Source organism: Barbus barbus (genome assembly GCF_936440315.1).
Source record: "Barbus barbus genome assembly, chromosome: 39".
In the NCBI taxonomy this organism is placed as follows: domain Eukaryota; kingdom Metazoa; phylum Chordata; class Actinopteri; order Cypriniformes; family Cyprinidae; genus Barbus; species Barbus barbus.
In genome coordinates, this window is record NC_136717.1 from 10,840,499 (window position 1) to 10,857,466 (window position 16,968).

The window sequence follows — 16,968 nt, forward strand, 5'->3', positions numbered from 1 at the left end:
AACATTATTCAAAATTTCTCCTAGTGTGTTCTATGAAAGACAAAAGGTCAAATGAGTTTGGAACAACATGATCATTTAACTGATGACAGATTCGAGTGAATGTATTCATTTAAGACATAGACTGCACCAGGGCTCGCAAAATCGCTAGACGTCCCGGGGCTATTGTGTTTTCCAGTCGGGCTACAAAAATGTATCCGACTGGAAAACTCGAAATACAGGGCAGGGAGTTTAAGGCCTTAAAAAGTTTTAAATACATTAAATGGTATAAAAAAAAAGAAAAGCGCCAGAATGAATTTGCATTTCCAAAAAGCTTATCTTTTTTTTTTTTTTTTTTTTTTTTTTTTTTTTTTTTTTAAATGCATGAAAAAAAAAATATATAGTCATCGTCAAATCCCAACAACAGTCCAGGGTCAAAAAGCCTATCTTATGTTTAGATCGACCCATGTTTTTACGTAGCAAACACATAAGAGTTGTAAATGTGAAAAGTTACTGTCCCACATGAAAAAATACTATAGTAATTTATAGTAAATAAATACTATAGTGTTTTTGAACCATACTATAGTAAAGTACTTTAATTTGTTGTGGTAATTCTATAGTTTATGTGGTAATATAACTACTATAGTAATATAAACAAATGACTTTACCCAATACTGTAAGTTTTCTACAACTATAGGGTATACTACAATACACTAGTATTCTTTAGTTTTTACTACAGTAAACTGTAAAGTATACAGTTTATATGTTCACTATAGTTAATACTACAGTATGCTGTACCATTCATTAAAGTGTTGTAAATACTATAATATATACAGTATAATACACTTTACTATAGCATGGTTCAAAAACACAATAGTATTTATTATAAATTACTATAGTATTTTTTAATGTGGGGTGCCTTCTAAAAATCCAAACAATTTAGACAGTAATATTTATGTTTTAAATTAATATAATAATTCATATGTTTGACTTGTCCCTTTTCATAAAAATGATTTAAAGGCTGAAATACCTTTTTATAAGATTTTTGTTTTTGTGAAAACCTGTATCTGAATTGTAAATCATGTCATTTTAAGGCTTTATGTTACCACAGGTATTGTCCAACCCCACTCATACAGTATTTATTTTACTAGTTTACTTAAAGCTGTAGTCTACGATGTTGAAAATCAGTCGAGAAAGCCAGAATTTTTAAAAAACTCATCCCGCCCCTCCACACGCACACCCCTCCCCTCTGTGCTACCTGATCCCTCCCACCGGGAAACGACCTGAACAACGTCACTCAGTCAAGCACCATAAAAGTATAAATAAATGCTTACCTGCTCAACAAAAAGTCAGCCATGTCAGCGTCGGTTTTAAGTCCAAGGTTTCTCTGAAGCTTCCTCCAACGGGCAATGGTGGACCCTATATTGATTCGGCTTTGAGTCCGGCGTTCTTCACATTTTTTTTTAATCTCTGCTCTTTCCTCAATTGACTTTCTCTTTCTTCCAACCTTGACTGTTGGGGCGAGCAGGGGCCGCTTGCTGCTGTCTGTTTGTTGGTTTTTCTCCATTGCTGAGTTGATGCTGCCTACTTTCGCGCAAAATTTCATGTCGCAGGAGGGGGCGGGGTGGGGTGTGGTGGGTGGAGACGCGAGTGGAGCAGGGGATTGGATGAGAGCAGTTAACCAATGTAAGCTGTCCGGCCGGACAGCTTACATTGGTTAATTTCTCTGCGGGTGTACACCCAATAGAGTGAATGGACTTTCCTTGATATTTGTTGATATGTGTATTGAAAATGTTTTTCAATATGTCTTTTTTTTAGTTGGGCTAGTTAAATAAATTCCCAGGCTACCAAAATCTGAAGAGTACCTGCCGAAGGGCTACCAGGGATTTTGAAATTTTGCGAGCCCTGTGCCCCTTCCAATCTGTACACATTTTTTTATGTGTGTGCATTTGCTTCATAATGAGCATCCACTCTTGTGAAACACAGTGACCTTGAATCAACTAAACAGAAGTCTGCTTTGCATTGCTCTGTCTTCAATTTCAAAATAATGTGAAACTTTATTGGTCCATTTAAACCCTGGATTTAGCAATCCACGCACGTCCCCTGTAACCTGCATCTATATAGCTCATGTTTACATACTCACAGATGTTTGCCTCAGGGGTTTTTATTAAGGAAGTATGATGTGAAATTTCCAATGAGCTAATTTCAATGTGTTTTTGTGTGTGGGTGTGGGTGTATTTGTGTCTTATTTAAAAGCTATTTGACGTCTTTATATTGTTGTTCACTTCCTCTAACAGCTTCTCCGTTTATCAGCCTTTCTTTGTGTGTGTGTGTGTGTGTGTGTGTGTGTGTGTGTGTTAGAGAGTGAGTTGTAAGACGGGCACATTTTGTAGACCATTGGATTCAAAGTGACAGTTCCTGGTTGATAATGTCGACTTAAGTTGTTGTTGCATTTGCAAACTTATTTCCTGTCATTTTTCACTGGCTTCCTGGCAGTTGGAGTCTGTGTCCCTTGCATGCTGTTAAATCCTATCCTACACTCTTAAAAATAAATATACCAAAAGGGGATTCATGTATAAATGCCATAGAAGAACAATTTTTTGGTTACCCAAAGAACCTTTTTGTAAACACCACTTAACATAACAATTTTATTCCCGGTGTAAAATTACCCATAATTCCCTTTAGAAGAAAACAAGCTGGTAATGGCTCTCTTTTGACTTTTTCACATTTCAGAAATAATGAATTTTAGGGTAATACGTTAATATTGTTTGCATGTTAGCATAAATATCACTAATATGCCATGGCTGTTCGTAAGTGGAAGGGGCTGATTCTGTTATCTGATTGGTTGAAGTGTTTAGTCTTAGGTCAGCGGTGTAACATGAGAAAACGTAGGAGTAAATAATTTATCCACTGCTCTTCTCATCCTTTTCTATTTCTGGTTCTGTTCTTTCTTTTTCTGTCCCTCCCACACTGCATTATTACTACAAGGAAAACTCGATCAGTTATTTAAATATGGTAACAGTGCCACAAGCTAAAACATGTTGTCATCTCAAAGGAAAATTGTTCAAAGGAAACGTTAATGAGGTCTTAAGATATAGTTCATTCAAGTATAAAAATTATGTGATGTTTCTCCTGCTATTTTTTAGGAGAACTAAAAATAGACAAATGAGACAACCATTGACAGCATAGAGCCATAAGATGAATGAGGATAATGTATCTCAGAAGAATGAGGATAATGTATCTAATTTTGAATATTTAAGAAATGTTATTTCATATTGACATCTTTTGACTGCAGACTTAGGTATCTTGGCACATTTTGAGATTTTATGAAACTATCGGAGACATGTTAAGATTTACCTAAGCAAGTTTACATTTCAACAACTAAGATATTTAATAGATCTGTGTTCTGTGAGCGATCTGTAAAGTGAGTGTGTGTGTGAATAGGATCTCTTGTTTGTTAGTCAGTCTGGTATGTAGTGTGTGGGTCTGAAGCGTGACGTGTCTCTGAAGTAAACAAACAGCCGTATTGTCAGAACGCATCTCGTTGCCTCCTTTCCTCCTTGCTGTCATCTTTGCCCACCATTCCTCTTTCTTTTCACCATTTCTTTAACTTTTCTCCTATTTCTCTGCCTCTCTGTCGTGTCTTATTTGACTCGGAGCGATAAGAAACTGGATTTATTTAGTTTAGCTGCTGAAAGTTGACTTTTATGATGGCGAGTAATGAAAACTGATACTGTGTTAGTGTTGTTGTGAGTGTTCGTCACACTTATGCATACCAAAAATCTGAGTTGCGACACAGATCATGAAGAAATAGAGCCAGGTAAGATCTGATGACATCATTCATCTCTCTCTTTAAACAGTAGCTCAATGAAATCATTACATTATGTTGTCAGTTCTTAGTTGTACCTCTGTTATTTTGACTGATTTGTTACAGAAGTTTGCGCTTTTCCGCTTATTGGTCTATTAATGTTGGATTAACTAATGAATGTCACGTTAAAGAACAACTGGTAACACTTTAGAACAGGGAACACTTATTCACTATTAACTACCACTTTTCCCTCAATAAATTCCTAATTTGCTGCTTATTAATAATAAGGTGGTTGTTAAGTTTAGGTATAGGGTAGGATTATGGATGTAGAATAATGCATTAATATGTGCTTAATTACTACTAATAAATGGCTAATATTCTAATATGCATGCTAATAAGCAACTAGTTAAGAGAACCTAAAATAAAGTGTTACCAATCAACTTTGTACATGGATATTCAACAAAGTATTACTTTTCAATATCTTGATGTAGCTTAATGTTTAAAGGGATAGTTCACCCAAAAATGAAAATTCTGTCATTAATTACTCACCCTCATGTCGTTCAAAACCCGTAAGATCTTCGTTCATCTTCTGAACACAAATTAATTTTTGATGCAATAAAATTTTTGATGCATTCCGAGAGCTCTCTGGCCCTCCCATAGACAGCAAGGATCCTAACATGATCAAGGCTCAGATACGTAGCAAGGAGATTTTACGAAGCTACGAGAATACTTTTTGTGCGCAAAGAGAACAAAAATAACGACTTTATTCAACGATTTGTCTCCTCCGCGTCACCCTATAGTGCCATTTTGGAGAGTATCACATATGTAAACAGCGTATGCAACATAAGTTGTTTACGTCCAGATCAAAGCGTAAACAACATAAACAGAGTATCCGCGTACGGTGCTGCTGAAAATATGTTGTTTACGTATGTGATGCTCTCCGAAATGCCACTGTAGGGTGACGCGTAAGAGACGAATCGTTGAATAAAGTCATTATTTTTGTTTTCTTTGCGCACAAAAAGTATTCTTGTAGCTTCATAAAATTACTGTTGAACCACTGATGTCACATGGATTATTTTAACGATCTCCTTGCTACATTTCTGAGCCTTAATCGTGTAGGATCTTTGCTGTCTATGGGAGGGTCAGAGAGCTCTCGGAATTCATCAAACATATCTTAATTTGTGTTCTGAAGATGAACGAAGGTCTTACAGGTTTGGAACGACATGAGGGTGAGTAATTAATGAAATATCCCTTTGGGATTTGTCAAATCAGTAATAGGTTCTACAAATCTGTGATTGGAAACACAATTATAATGATCAGAATCTTGATCTCTAGTATATATTCGATCCATATAGCTGTTCTTTTATCTGTTTATTAAAATAAGAGCAAAAACAGAGACGGGGTCTGTTCAAATATATGTCATAAAAGATGCAGACTCTGGTGGGTTCTTATTTGTTTTCACACCATCATTATTCCTCAACAGCTACATTTGAAAGCAACGTGTCACGGTAGAAGCATAGCAGCAATAACCGAATGAGATTGATCTGTCAAACATTCGATTTGTTTTTTGACCATGTGCGCCCTTGGTCTCTGCTCTATCCTTTCATTAAGGATAAAATAGGGATGAAATGATGTATGAGTCAAGAGGAGAGAACAGCAGGCGGGAAATGAGCGTGTCACCAATCAGGCCTTACATTACAGTTACTCACTTGCACTCAGATGAGAGAGAGAGCGAAAGAGGAGTTTGACTGAGAAAAAGATGAAGACAGAAAGTGTAATGAGTCTCTGAATGCTAATATCTTCAGCACAAACTCAGTGTTTATTTGATAAAAAGTTTTTAACATTTTTGTTTTTGGCATAAATGCACCATCTGCTATAACTGCATTTTAGGCATATTATGCAAACAAAAATATTATTGCATATTACTTTGCATAAATCAAATGTAATTTTAAGTTTGTTTGACCTCCCACAAACAAGTTGAATTTAATAAACTACATTGCATTTGGAAACAAAGATGAAGTTCTCAAAGTGAATGCATACCTTGACTCTAAGGGTCAAACAACTAAAAATCAAGTCAAGAATCTTGGTGTGATTCTGGAGACAGACCTTAGTTTCAGTGGTCATGTCAAAGCAGTAACTAAATCAGCGTACTATCATCTCAAAAAACATTGCAAGAATTAGAAGTTGTGTTTCCAATCAAGAAACTTGTTCATGCCTTTAAGCAGGGTGAATTATTGTAATGGTCTCCTCACCGGCCTTCCCAAGTAGATCATTAGACAGCTGCAGCTCATCCAGAATGCTGCTGCCAGGATTCTGACTAGAACCAGAAAATCTGAGCATCACACCAGTCCTCGGGTTCTTTCACTGACTTCCAGTTACATTTAGGATTGATTTTAAAGTATTTTTACTTGTTTATAAATCACTCAATAGTCTAGGACCTAAATACATTGCAGATATGCTCACTGAATATAAACCGAACAGACCACTCAGATCATTAGGATCGAGTCAGTTACAAATACCAAGGGTTCACACAAAACAAGGGGAGTCCGCTTTTAGCTATTATGCCACCCGCAGATGGAATCAGCTCCCAGAAGAGATCAGATGTGCTAAAGCATTAACCAGACTCAAAACTCATCTGTTTAGCTGTGCATTTATTGAATGAGCACTGTGTTACATCCAAACTAACTGCACTGTATTTTATGTATAATCATTTTCTATTTTTAACTTTTTAAAATTCTTTTTAAATCAATTCTATATCATTTTAAAAGATTTTAAATTCTTTGTTTTAGTATTGTCATTATTTTTGTTTAGCTTATTTCCTTTTATGTAAAGCACTTTGAATGACCATTGTGCATGAAATGTGCTATATAAATAAACTTGCCTTGCCTAATAATTAGTTTAATAAATTGTCATGTTAACAGACACAATGTTTAATTGTGTATTGTAACTTTTTATCCAGTACAGTGCCTTTGACTTTGTTTATTAATGCTTTAAAACACTTATTTTGATTTAATAAATTAGATTGTACTGTAAATACATAATCTACATAAATAGATGCTAAATTAATTTGCTTAAGTTGTCATTAACTGCTATAGTGTTTAATTCTGCAGCTGACTTTCAAAACACAGTGTATTATAATGTTTAATAAAAAAAAAAAAAAAAAACTTTGCACCATAGACTTCTATTCTAAATACATTAAACATGATTTTATGTTTTTACAAACTAAAGGACAAGCTTAAATTATATTAAAGAGCATTGCTTTTAGAGCTCTGATTTGTACAGTGCATCTTTTCCATCGTGGGCTTAACTTGAGGTACAGAAGCTATGATTTTAATGATGGCTTGCTTTTTGCGGCTTGAAGCTGCCCATGTACGAGTGTGTGAGTGAGCTGTAATGACAGACGCTTTAACATGGGTGTGTGTGTGTGTGAGTGTGTGTGTGTGAGTGTGTGTGTGTGTGTGTGTGTGTAAAGTCATAAAGATCCAGACCATTCATTGACATCACACCACTGAAAATACGACTCTTAGGAACTTCTGGGTATTTTCACACTAAAAAGAGGTGGAGAGATTGAGAGAGGCAGAAGAACATTCTGCAGGAAGTGGGGAGGGAGTTTTATAAGAGGGAAAAAATAGAAATAAGTTCCTAAAGTGTTGATAAAAATAGCCAGAGAATGTCTGCCTGACTGACTTCATTTTAGAGCTGTATGATTCCTTGTTGAATGGTATCAGACAGTGTCGTGTGTGTGTGTGTGTGTGTGTGTGAGACAGACACAAAGCTGGACGGCTCTTGATTCTGAGTGGAATCGTCTGTGAGGGCAAAGATGCCGGACTGAAAGAATGAACAGAAGAGCATGTGTTACTCTTACTGCACACCAGAGAGACTACTGTGTGTGTGTGGTTTATTTAGGCTGTGTCCTCACTACACTACTGTCAGATTACTGGAACTGCTGTACTCCTACACAACATTCTTTATTGTCATCTTTCTTGTTATCTTTATGAGTACACTTTGATAAACCTGTTTAAGTGAAATGTAGCACATTCTTAATGGCCACATCTGTACACAGAAAAAAAATATTCACTGTGAAATTGCTAGTAAATTTATAAAATTAGAATGAAGGGACAGGGAAGGATTTCAATTAAATGTGAAATTCTGAAAAAAAAAACTGAAATAGTATTGTAAAATGTACTGAAATAGTTTTTTTTTAATTTACAACTTGGAAATATTTTTACAGTGTGATTACTTGCACAAAACAACATTCCTGTACATTACTTTTGTTCTCGAATGTTGTTCTTACCCTACAGTGAGATTTGCTGGCCAAAAAGAAGGACATTCATATTAGCACAACAAACTAAATGTCATGCATACACAAGAATCTTTGGCATACACACAGGAAGAATCTTGCACGGCACCAAAAAACTATGCATAAAGCAGAACATGCTAACGTTTCTATGTGCACGTTAAGAAAAAATACCTTTACATTGTAAGTACAGACTTAGAAATGTGACGCAGCTAATATGTCAGTATGCTATTTTGTTTTGTTTTGTATCAGTACAATGACAAATTGAGGGGATGTTAAACTTGGGTCAACTGCTTTTATAATGGTGAGCTCAGGACACTCAGCTGCATCTAAAATTATTTTTGAAGTACTTAATGAAGAATTTCACAACCGTTGATGAAGATGCTTACTTCAGTTATTTGGGTCTTTTGAATGAATGCATTCCCAGATACACTAAATCCTCCACTGTTGGCATTGTTCTTTGACCTGGGTGTTTGTTGACCTACTAGCAGCAAAGTAAAAATAATTTACTAAAGTAATGAATAAGCAAGCATGGGGAACAACTTTCTTGGCACCTGTAGAACTTACAAGTTGTGCAACAGAAATGAGTTTCTCAGCCATTTATTTATTTAGTCAACTGTTACTGTTTATTTACTGTTTATTCAACTTTTCAAAACTGACAGCTCTTCAGCTCCCATGCCCTCATAGGACTGCAAAATGTCAACTGGATGTAGACTTCAGAATCCCAGTGGAAGTAGTACATGATCCAGGTTATGTGAATAGCCTGTATTTGGTATGCTACTTTTGGCATACTGTGTGATAGGAAAGTATGCATACCTGAACTTGGGGAATGATTCCTGCTGTGTTAAAGGCAGGGTAGGTGATTTGGTTCAATTTTTTTGTTATGCTGGTTGAAAGTATCTTCGTGTTCCGATAGCAATCACTAAGTGGTCTAAATGGATGTATATGTATTTACATCGTCTGTGGAAGAAGTAGAACCATAAAATATTCATCCAACCATATCCCTCAGCCCGAGGGCTACGATATGTCATCGGCACATTCCATAACACTATTTCAGACCGAGCGAGAATAGAAGCTGTTATTATTGAATATTAAGTGCTTTGTACTGTAATGTTTTCTTCTGGTGAATGAGACATGAGGTAATCTGACAGCACTGCATTCAACCCTCCACCAACACCCGTCACTGGTTAGCCTCTGGTCAGCCTGCAGGAGGTGTGGCTTTGGAGAGTGATTTGCTGGGAGGGTGGGATATTATGCTTTCAAAGCTAGCTTGCTATTCCTAGCCTCTCAGAAATCGCCTACACTAGCTTTAAAATGCTAAACTAACTTTTGAGTTTCTCATGCACGTATTTATGCACATCTAATAATATTAGCTGAAAATTGAGCATAGCATCATTGCTGCAGTCTTTCCTTCACACTAATTGTGTCTCTAGTGAGCTTGCTGCTGAACAGTGCAGCTCTGGAAATCGTAAGGGAAGATGAGCTGTGATTTCTTCACTCTTATCCATGTGAATGAGTGCTGTTAATCTGACAAATGACCATTTAGAGGGATTGAAATGCTTCTCATTCTCGTGTATGACGTGTCTGCCGCAGAGGCCTCAGAGAACATTCGCTCATCTCTAAATACAATTGTGCTCACATACGCTCAGCGTGAGCTGTCAGACTGATGTATGGAGCATGAATGAGAGAGTGTTGAGCTGAAACATGGCACTGAGTGAATGCTAATATGCCGTGGAGGCCCCAAAGCTTTAAGACCACCAGCCATGTAAGCTACTGTCTTTTCTCTTCTCTACTGTCTTTTCTCTTCTTTCATATAGTCTCTTCTATTCTTTTCATATCTTATGTGACCCTGGACCACAAAAGCAGTCTTAAGTCACTGGGGTATATTTGTAGCAATAACCAACAATGTATGGGTCAAAATTATTGATTTTTCTTTTATGCCAAAAGTCAGTAGGATATTAAGTAAAGATCATGTTCCATGAAGATATATATATTTTTTTATTTCCTACCATAAATTTATCAAAACTTAAATTTTGATGAACAATATGCATTGCTAAGAACTTAATTTGCACAACTTTAAAGGCGATTTTCTCAATATTTAGATTTTTTTTTTTTTGCAGCCTCAGATTCGAGATTTACTAATAGTTGTATCTCGGCCAAATATTGTCCTGTCCTAACAAACCATACATCAATGGAAAGCTTATTTATTCAGCAAGATGCATCAATTTCTCAAAATAAAATAAAAAAAGACCCTTATGACTGATTTGTGGTCCAGGGTCACACATAATCTTGTCTCTTCTTGTTTCGTCTCATTTGTCACAAACTCTTCCTTTCTAATCTCAGTCTCATCTCGTCTTTTGTTTCGTCTCACTACCTTCTTTTGCATGCTCTTTTCTTTCTCATAATCTCATATTTTCTTGTTGTGAATCTTTTTGTCTCTTCTTATTTCATCTTGTCTCTTTCCCTCACATGATCTAGTCTATTTTTGTCTTGTTCCTTTTCACAAAACTTTATACGAGTGATTAATTTAAGGATAGCAATATATATCAAATAATGACTATGACATCTACCTTGTAGATACCAGTGCAATTTAAAAAATATCAATACCACAGCAGAATACAAGGGTAACATATGAGTTAAAAAAGTCCTCAAAAACTATTGATTAATAAACAGTAATACAATAAAAACAAAAAAGCAAAGGTCAAAATCAACAGTGTTTTACTGTAAGAATTAAACTTGCTTTGTTTCTTATTAAAGCTACAAAAGTTCTTCACTCGAGAGCAGTGAGTGATTCTCTATTTGTCTTTTGTTCTTTGATTAATATTACAGACGGCAGAAGGAATATTACCTGTTGTCACTTTAAGAGCTTTCACTTTACATGTCGGTGTTCTGTTCCGTGTCGGATTGCATGCAAAGAACATTGCAAGTTCTCTTTCGCACTTTTAAAAACAAGAACAAATCTTATAAACATTAATAAATCAAGCACGTCCCATTTTGTAAAAAATCACATGATTTGCACATTAAGTTTTTTTTTTTGGAGGTGCAATAGTGCACAGCTGGAAAGGGGGGTGGAATAGGACAAACTAATTATTTTATCTCGATAATTATATTTACATAATCATTGGAAGCCAAGATCGAAATCGAGACTGTATTTTGATTCATTGAACAGCTCTTGTCTCTTCTAATCTCACATACTCTTCCTTTCTCATCTTAGCTAATTTCTCACAGTATTAACTCTTGTCTCTAATATGCTTCTCATCTCATATACTTTATCGTACACGCTCACTTCTTTTTTCTTATCTAGTATTTTCTCAGCTCATCTATTCTGTTCTCTACGTATCTCATGTTTTACATACTTTCATACTTGTCTCATCTTTACCCTCACATCAGGGAAAATCACATCTGGTTTCTTTTCTCACATCTTTTATCATCTCACATACTCTATCTTCTCTCAACTCCAATGGTCTCATCTCACATTCTCCAGTTTCACACATTCTCTTCTTCCTCACATAATCTCATCTCATTTCTTCTTGTTTCTTATATACTCTATTTCTCTTCTTCCCTCCCAGTCTCTTCTTATCTAATCTTCACTCTTCTTGTCTAATCTCATTCATTGCCTCGTGCTATTTCGTTTTGTCTCATCTCATCTGCTCTATGTGCTTTTATTTATTCTACTTGCATTAAATACACAGAACACACACACACTCACACACAAACAAACAGCATCCTTCCATAAAAATTCCATTGACTTTAAAAGCCTATTCATCCAGCAAGGGAATCTGTCTGGCTTTGACCCAAGGGCTGAAAGCTGGTTGGAAGCCTTTGTAAGTAAGTGTTGCCAGCAAAATACATTCAGAAAGGTAACCAAGCCAAACAGGAAGTGGCAGTGTTAACCTAATTCCTGGAGAGGAAATGATTGGCCGCTCCATGTGATTGGCTGTAATTTCATAGGCTTGCTGCATGAGAAAAATGGACGTGTTTGTGCACTAGCAGCAGGACACATTGAATACGCAGAAAGCCCTATCCTGCATCAACATCCCCATAGCAGAGCTCTTCACAGGAGAATTTTTCCATCTGATTGTGTGTCAACACGCTTCATAGACAACATCAAAATCTAGACCGGGATCCAGTAGGGTGCTTTATTGCCCTCCAAGACACTCTCTTATCTCACTCTAGTTCTTATTCTGTGTTGCTTTTGTGGGAATGTGCCAGGTTCGATACAAGCTAAGCTTTGTCAACAACTTCACTGAAATACTGTGAAGCACTACAGAAAATCATTTCAACTCATCCCTCCGTTTGTAAAAATAAGCTGTTGCTTTTACCTTAATGCTTTTAATGTCTATGTGACAATATGTTCTGGAGAGTTATTAAAGCAGAAATGGCATGCTTGTGTTTTTGAAAGTATTTGTGAAAATGAAAATTAATTTTGTTCTAAACCTGTAGGACTTACCTTCTTCTGCAGAACACAAAAGATATTTTGAAAAATGTTGGTAATCATTCATTCATTCATGGCTTTGGTGGCCATGAATGAATGAATGAATGAACGAATGAGTGAGTAGAGTGAATGGATGGATAGATGGATGAATTAATTAATTCATGAAAATTCTCAAAATATTTTTTCTATTTTTCTTTTTTTTGAGTTCCATAGGATGATGAATAAATAAATATTTAATTTATTTATTTTTATGTGTCTTGACTCTTTGATATCGTCTGTGGCAAAAGCTCTTTTAAACATACCAAATACAGGGTTGCGAATTTTTGGCTTTATCTTTTTATTAGCTTTTATTAATTTACTGCTCTTGCAAACTGAAAAGACTTGTGATCTGGTCTCTCAATTTTTTTTACAAACTGAGGGACACGTCTACAATATTTTCTGCGCATAATGTAGACATGCTGTCCATAGAGCATGAACCCAGAAAATTCCTATAAAAGCAGAAGTTGTTTGCTTTGGATGTGAATGACGCAGTTTGCCCTTGAGAGCCACACACTGGCTCAGACCTATTTGAACAGCCACTTGTTGCTATGCTGTAGCCGGTAGAAACGAATGTGCGTGTGTGTGTTTGTGTGTGTGTGTGTGTGTGTGTGTGTGTGTGTGTGTGTGTTTCAAAGTGAAAAGAGGAATTGCAGCTAATTGGTCTCTCTGTTTCTCTTTCCAGCGTCTGATTCAGGGCAGGATGCTGCAGTGAAGTTGGAACAGGAGCGAGCTGAGATACTCTCCAAATATGACAAGGTGAGAGAAAACAGCTGCCATTTACTCACCAGCCAAATACCCTCTAATCCACTTCCAAGAAAAACAGAAAACACAGTAAACACATACTCTGATCCAACCAGATACTTCCATCATAGTTCACAACCTGCAGTTTTATACTGGAAGATTCTCTGTATTCTCATCTGTTGCTAAAACATTGTCTGTCAGATTTTTAGCAAACATTTCTGTTATGTTTCTGATTTAGAATGCCACAAAGAATAGGACGTTAGAATATGTTTTATTATAACAGCTATCATGTGAAACACCTGTTCACCAGCTGTCGTGTATAACACTCATGTTGGGAGGCCAACTTTTATCCTTAGGTCACGTCTGGCATTGTATCTTTCCAGACTTTCCAGAAGATACACCTGTTAAAATACACATTTGTCAAGTATGTAGGCGTACAGGAAATAAAGTGGCACTAAAAGTGAAATGAAACCTTATATTGCATGAATGCAATAATGATTATGTGATAATAGTTATCAGCTCAGAATGTTATGACTTCCTGTGACTGTTGTAAGAGTAATGTGTGTTTTCACTAAAGGGTTTTGTGATTTTTTTTTTTTTCCTCATGAAATCTCTCGCGCGTGTCCGGTTTGTAAATGGATCGTTTAAATTGAGTGTAATCTGAGCTCTCATTAGGGGGCTCTAATTCTGTAACGTGTCTGCTAATTGGATTGTGATAAGCTCCCGTACACCGGGATTCGTCTCTTGACTTAGAAAGCATAACACATTTGCTCTTATTTATTTTTTTCTGTGTTTTTCTTGCTAACATATGTTTTCGCCCTGTTTAAAATTTTTGTTTTACCCTTTAAATTGTTACAGTTTTGTTCTATTAGCTCCTAATGCCCTAAAATTCATAGTAGCTCCACCAAAAATGAAAATACTATTTTATCCTTTCTGATTGTAGAAAAGCAATTTATTCACCTTCATGTTATTCCAAACATGTATTATTGTATTTTTTGTTTTGTTTGTGTTTGGTTTGGTTTGTTGGTAACACTTTATTATAGGGACCCATTCTCACTATTAACTAGTTCCTTATTAGCATGCCTTTTATTAATATATTGACTGTTTATTAGTGCTTATAAAGAATATAGTCTGCATGACCATATTCTGCATCCCTAATCCTACCCAATATCTTAACATCTACCTTACTAACTATTAATAAGCAGCAAATTAGGAGTTTATTGAGGCAAAAGCTGTAATGGTTTGTTGAAACCGAGAATTGGACCTTAAAATAAAGTGTGACCATTTTTTTTTTTTCTTTTTTTTTTTCTTTTATTTGGTTTGGTTTGGCTTTTTTGTTTTTTTTTCATTTCATTTCTTTGTTTTTTCTCCATATTGTTCATGAAAGTGAAAGAGGACTGGAGCTTTCAAGCTCCAGAATGTTAAAACTAAACACCATAAAAGCAGTGCATGTATGATTCATGTACTATATTTTTATACAGACTGAAATTTAAGGGCCAGTTTTACTAAACAGGGAGAATTAGCATGAGGCATGGGCATGGAAATTTCTGCAGGTGATTTACTAACAATGCGCAAATTAAAGAGCACAGACGCAACATCTCATTTACATATCGACCAATGCAATATACCAAGCGCAGCACAAATTAGTGTATTCGCAAATAAAGAAGCCATAGTACGTTGAAAATAAGTTTTGATAGAGCTGGTATTGCGTGACTCCTAGTTGAGGGTTCAAAGTCGTCTTTTATTTCCTGAAGCAATTTAAAAATAACATGACTTGGCAAACGATATGTTCGGATTATGTGTTCTTCTGGCATTCAAAATAAATTAATACGTGTGGAAAAAATCCTCTCCCTTCTACCACGCGCTCTCTGTTCTCTGCGGTGCCTCGTCCTAGCAACAATAATTACAGCCATTTCAAGAGAAAAATAGTTTAAGACATGCTTTTTTTGGACGTTAAATAATGGCGCAAATACCAGTAATTTGAAATGTTAATAAAACGCATTGCTTGATTCATTTGAATACTCTCCTCCCATAACTTTTGCATCTGAAAGGGAAACTCCTACAAAAGCATATTCAAAAAGGTCAGGCGCAAAAATAACTGTCCACACCTTTTCAGCACTAATTCGTCACTGTGCGTCTTTAGTCAAACCTGACAGTACAATTTTAACACTGGCGCAAGCTGTTAGTAAAACTGGCCCTATGTCTTTAATATTCACTGAAAGTCTTGACATTGGCCATAGATCACTTGTGAAGTTTTTATTGACATGCTAAGAAGTTGAGATGAAATCGTTCACTTTAGTCTGATATTTTTTTTAGTGCTGTCAAATGATTAATCGCGATTAATTGCATCCAAAATAAAAGTTTTTGTTCACATAATATATGTGTGTGTACTTATATGTATTATGCATGTATGAATACACACACATACAGTATATATTTTGAAAATATCTACATGTGTTTGCATGTATATATTTATTTTCATATAATTTATATTATATATCAATATATTTAATATACAAACAAAGCATTTTTTTCTTAAATATATGCGTGCATGTGTGTACATAAATATACACAGCACACACACATATTTTGAATGCGATTAATCGTTTGACAGCACTATTGTTATTTATTTTATTTATTTAGTTGATCTATTTAATAAAAACGGTCATAATAATTTGTTCACAGACTGATTCACTGAATGAGCAGTGGGCGGAGGGATGAATTTATACCCCAGCTTCCTTCCCAGTGGTAACAGTTGGACTGTCAGCACAATAAAACCCTCTCTGAGAAGATGTGTCCTAAAAGCATCGCATTTACAGCCATCAAAGCAGCACATCTGCAACAAACTTTACTATGTATATCCTGGAACTCGTGCCACTCATGTTGTTTAGGCTGTAGATGTGGGTGTTGTCACGTTTTCATGGAACATTTTAGAAGGAAGTAACAGAAGGGAAGTGTGAATGCCACTAAGCCAGGTAGTGATGTCATTTAATCATTGTTTAAATGTCAGAAGTTGTCCAAATATGTAAACATGTTATTACATGTAATATTGTTCTTGTGAGGTTATTTTCTCAAGAAGGATAATTAAATGCAGAAAGACGTGAGAAAAACAGTGCACGAGGGGTATGTCCTTGGCGCGTGTTGCCGGCCGAAATATTTACCACAGCCATGTCACCGTGACATGCTATCAGATGATCATATCCCACTGTAGATTTACGCCTGTGACACACACCAGAGGGTGAGACAGAGATAAATGATTGTGTGTGCGTGTGCCCTTGATATGGCTTCTCTCTGTACCAGTACATATTTTGTCTCCTATTCTCGATTTCTTTCATACTCATTCTTTTTTATGCCTCCCAGCTCCCACTCTTGTTCTTGCTTCTGCCGATTGATTCCTCCCGTTCTTTTTCTCATTCTCCAGGCTTCCTAGATCTATTAAGACCTTCACATTTGCATTACGTTTAAATTTGCATAGATTTTCTTGCCAACATGACAAAGTGCACATATTGCATATTGCATATAGACAGTTAGTTATTGGCCTGACAGGTTAATGGCTTTTGGGATGAATGATTTTGTCGGTCGGTAAAGTGATTCACCTTACTTTTCACATGCTTTTGTGAAACATCTAAAAAGTGGCTCAAAAATTGTCATAAGCCAAACTAGATGTGCATA

The 16,968-nt window shown here is 35.9% G+C and overlaps 1 protein-coding gene across 1 annotated transcript in view; it reads left to right on the forward strand.

Moving 5' to 3' along the window:
• LOC306858574 (USP6 N-terminal-like protein) overlaps positions 1-16,968 on the forward strand; it is a 63,520-nt gene that overhangs the window by 27,798 nt on the left and 18,754 nt on the right. Inside the window, exon 3 of the mRNA XM_079399161.1 lies at positions 13,238-13,311. Coding sequence (XP_079255287.1) covers positions 13,238-13,311 — 74 coding nt within the window. The remainder of the gene's footprint in view (positions 1-13,237; positions 13,312-16,968) is intronic.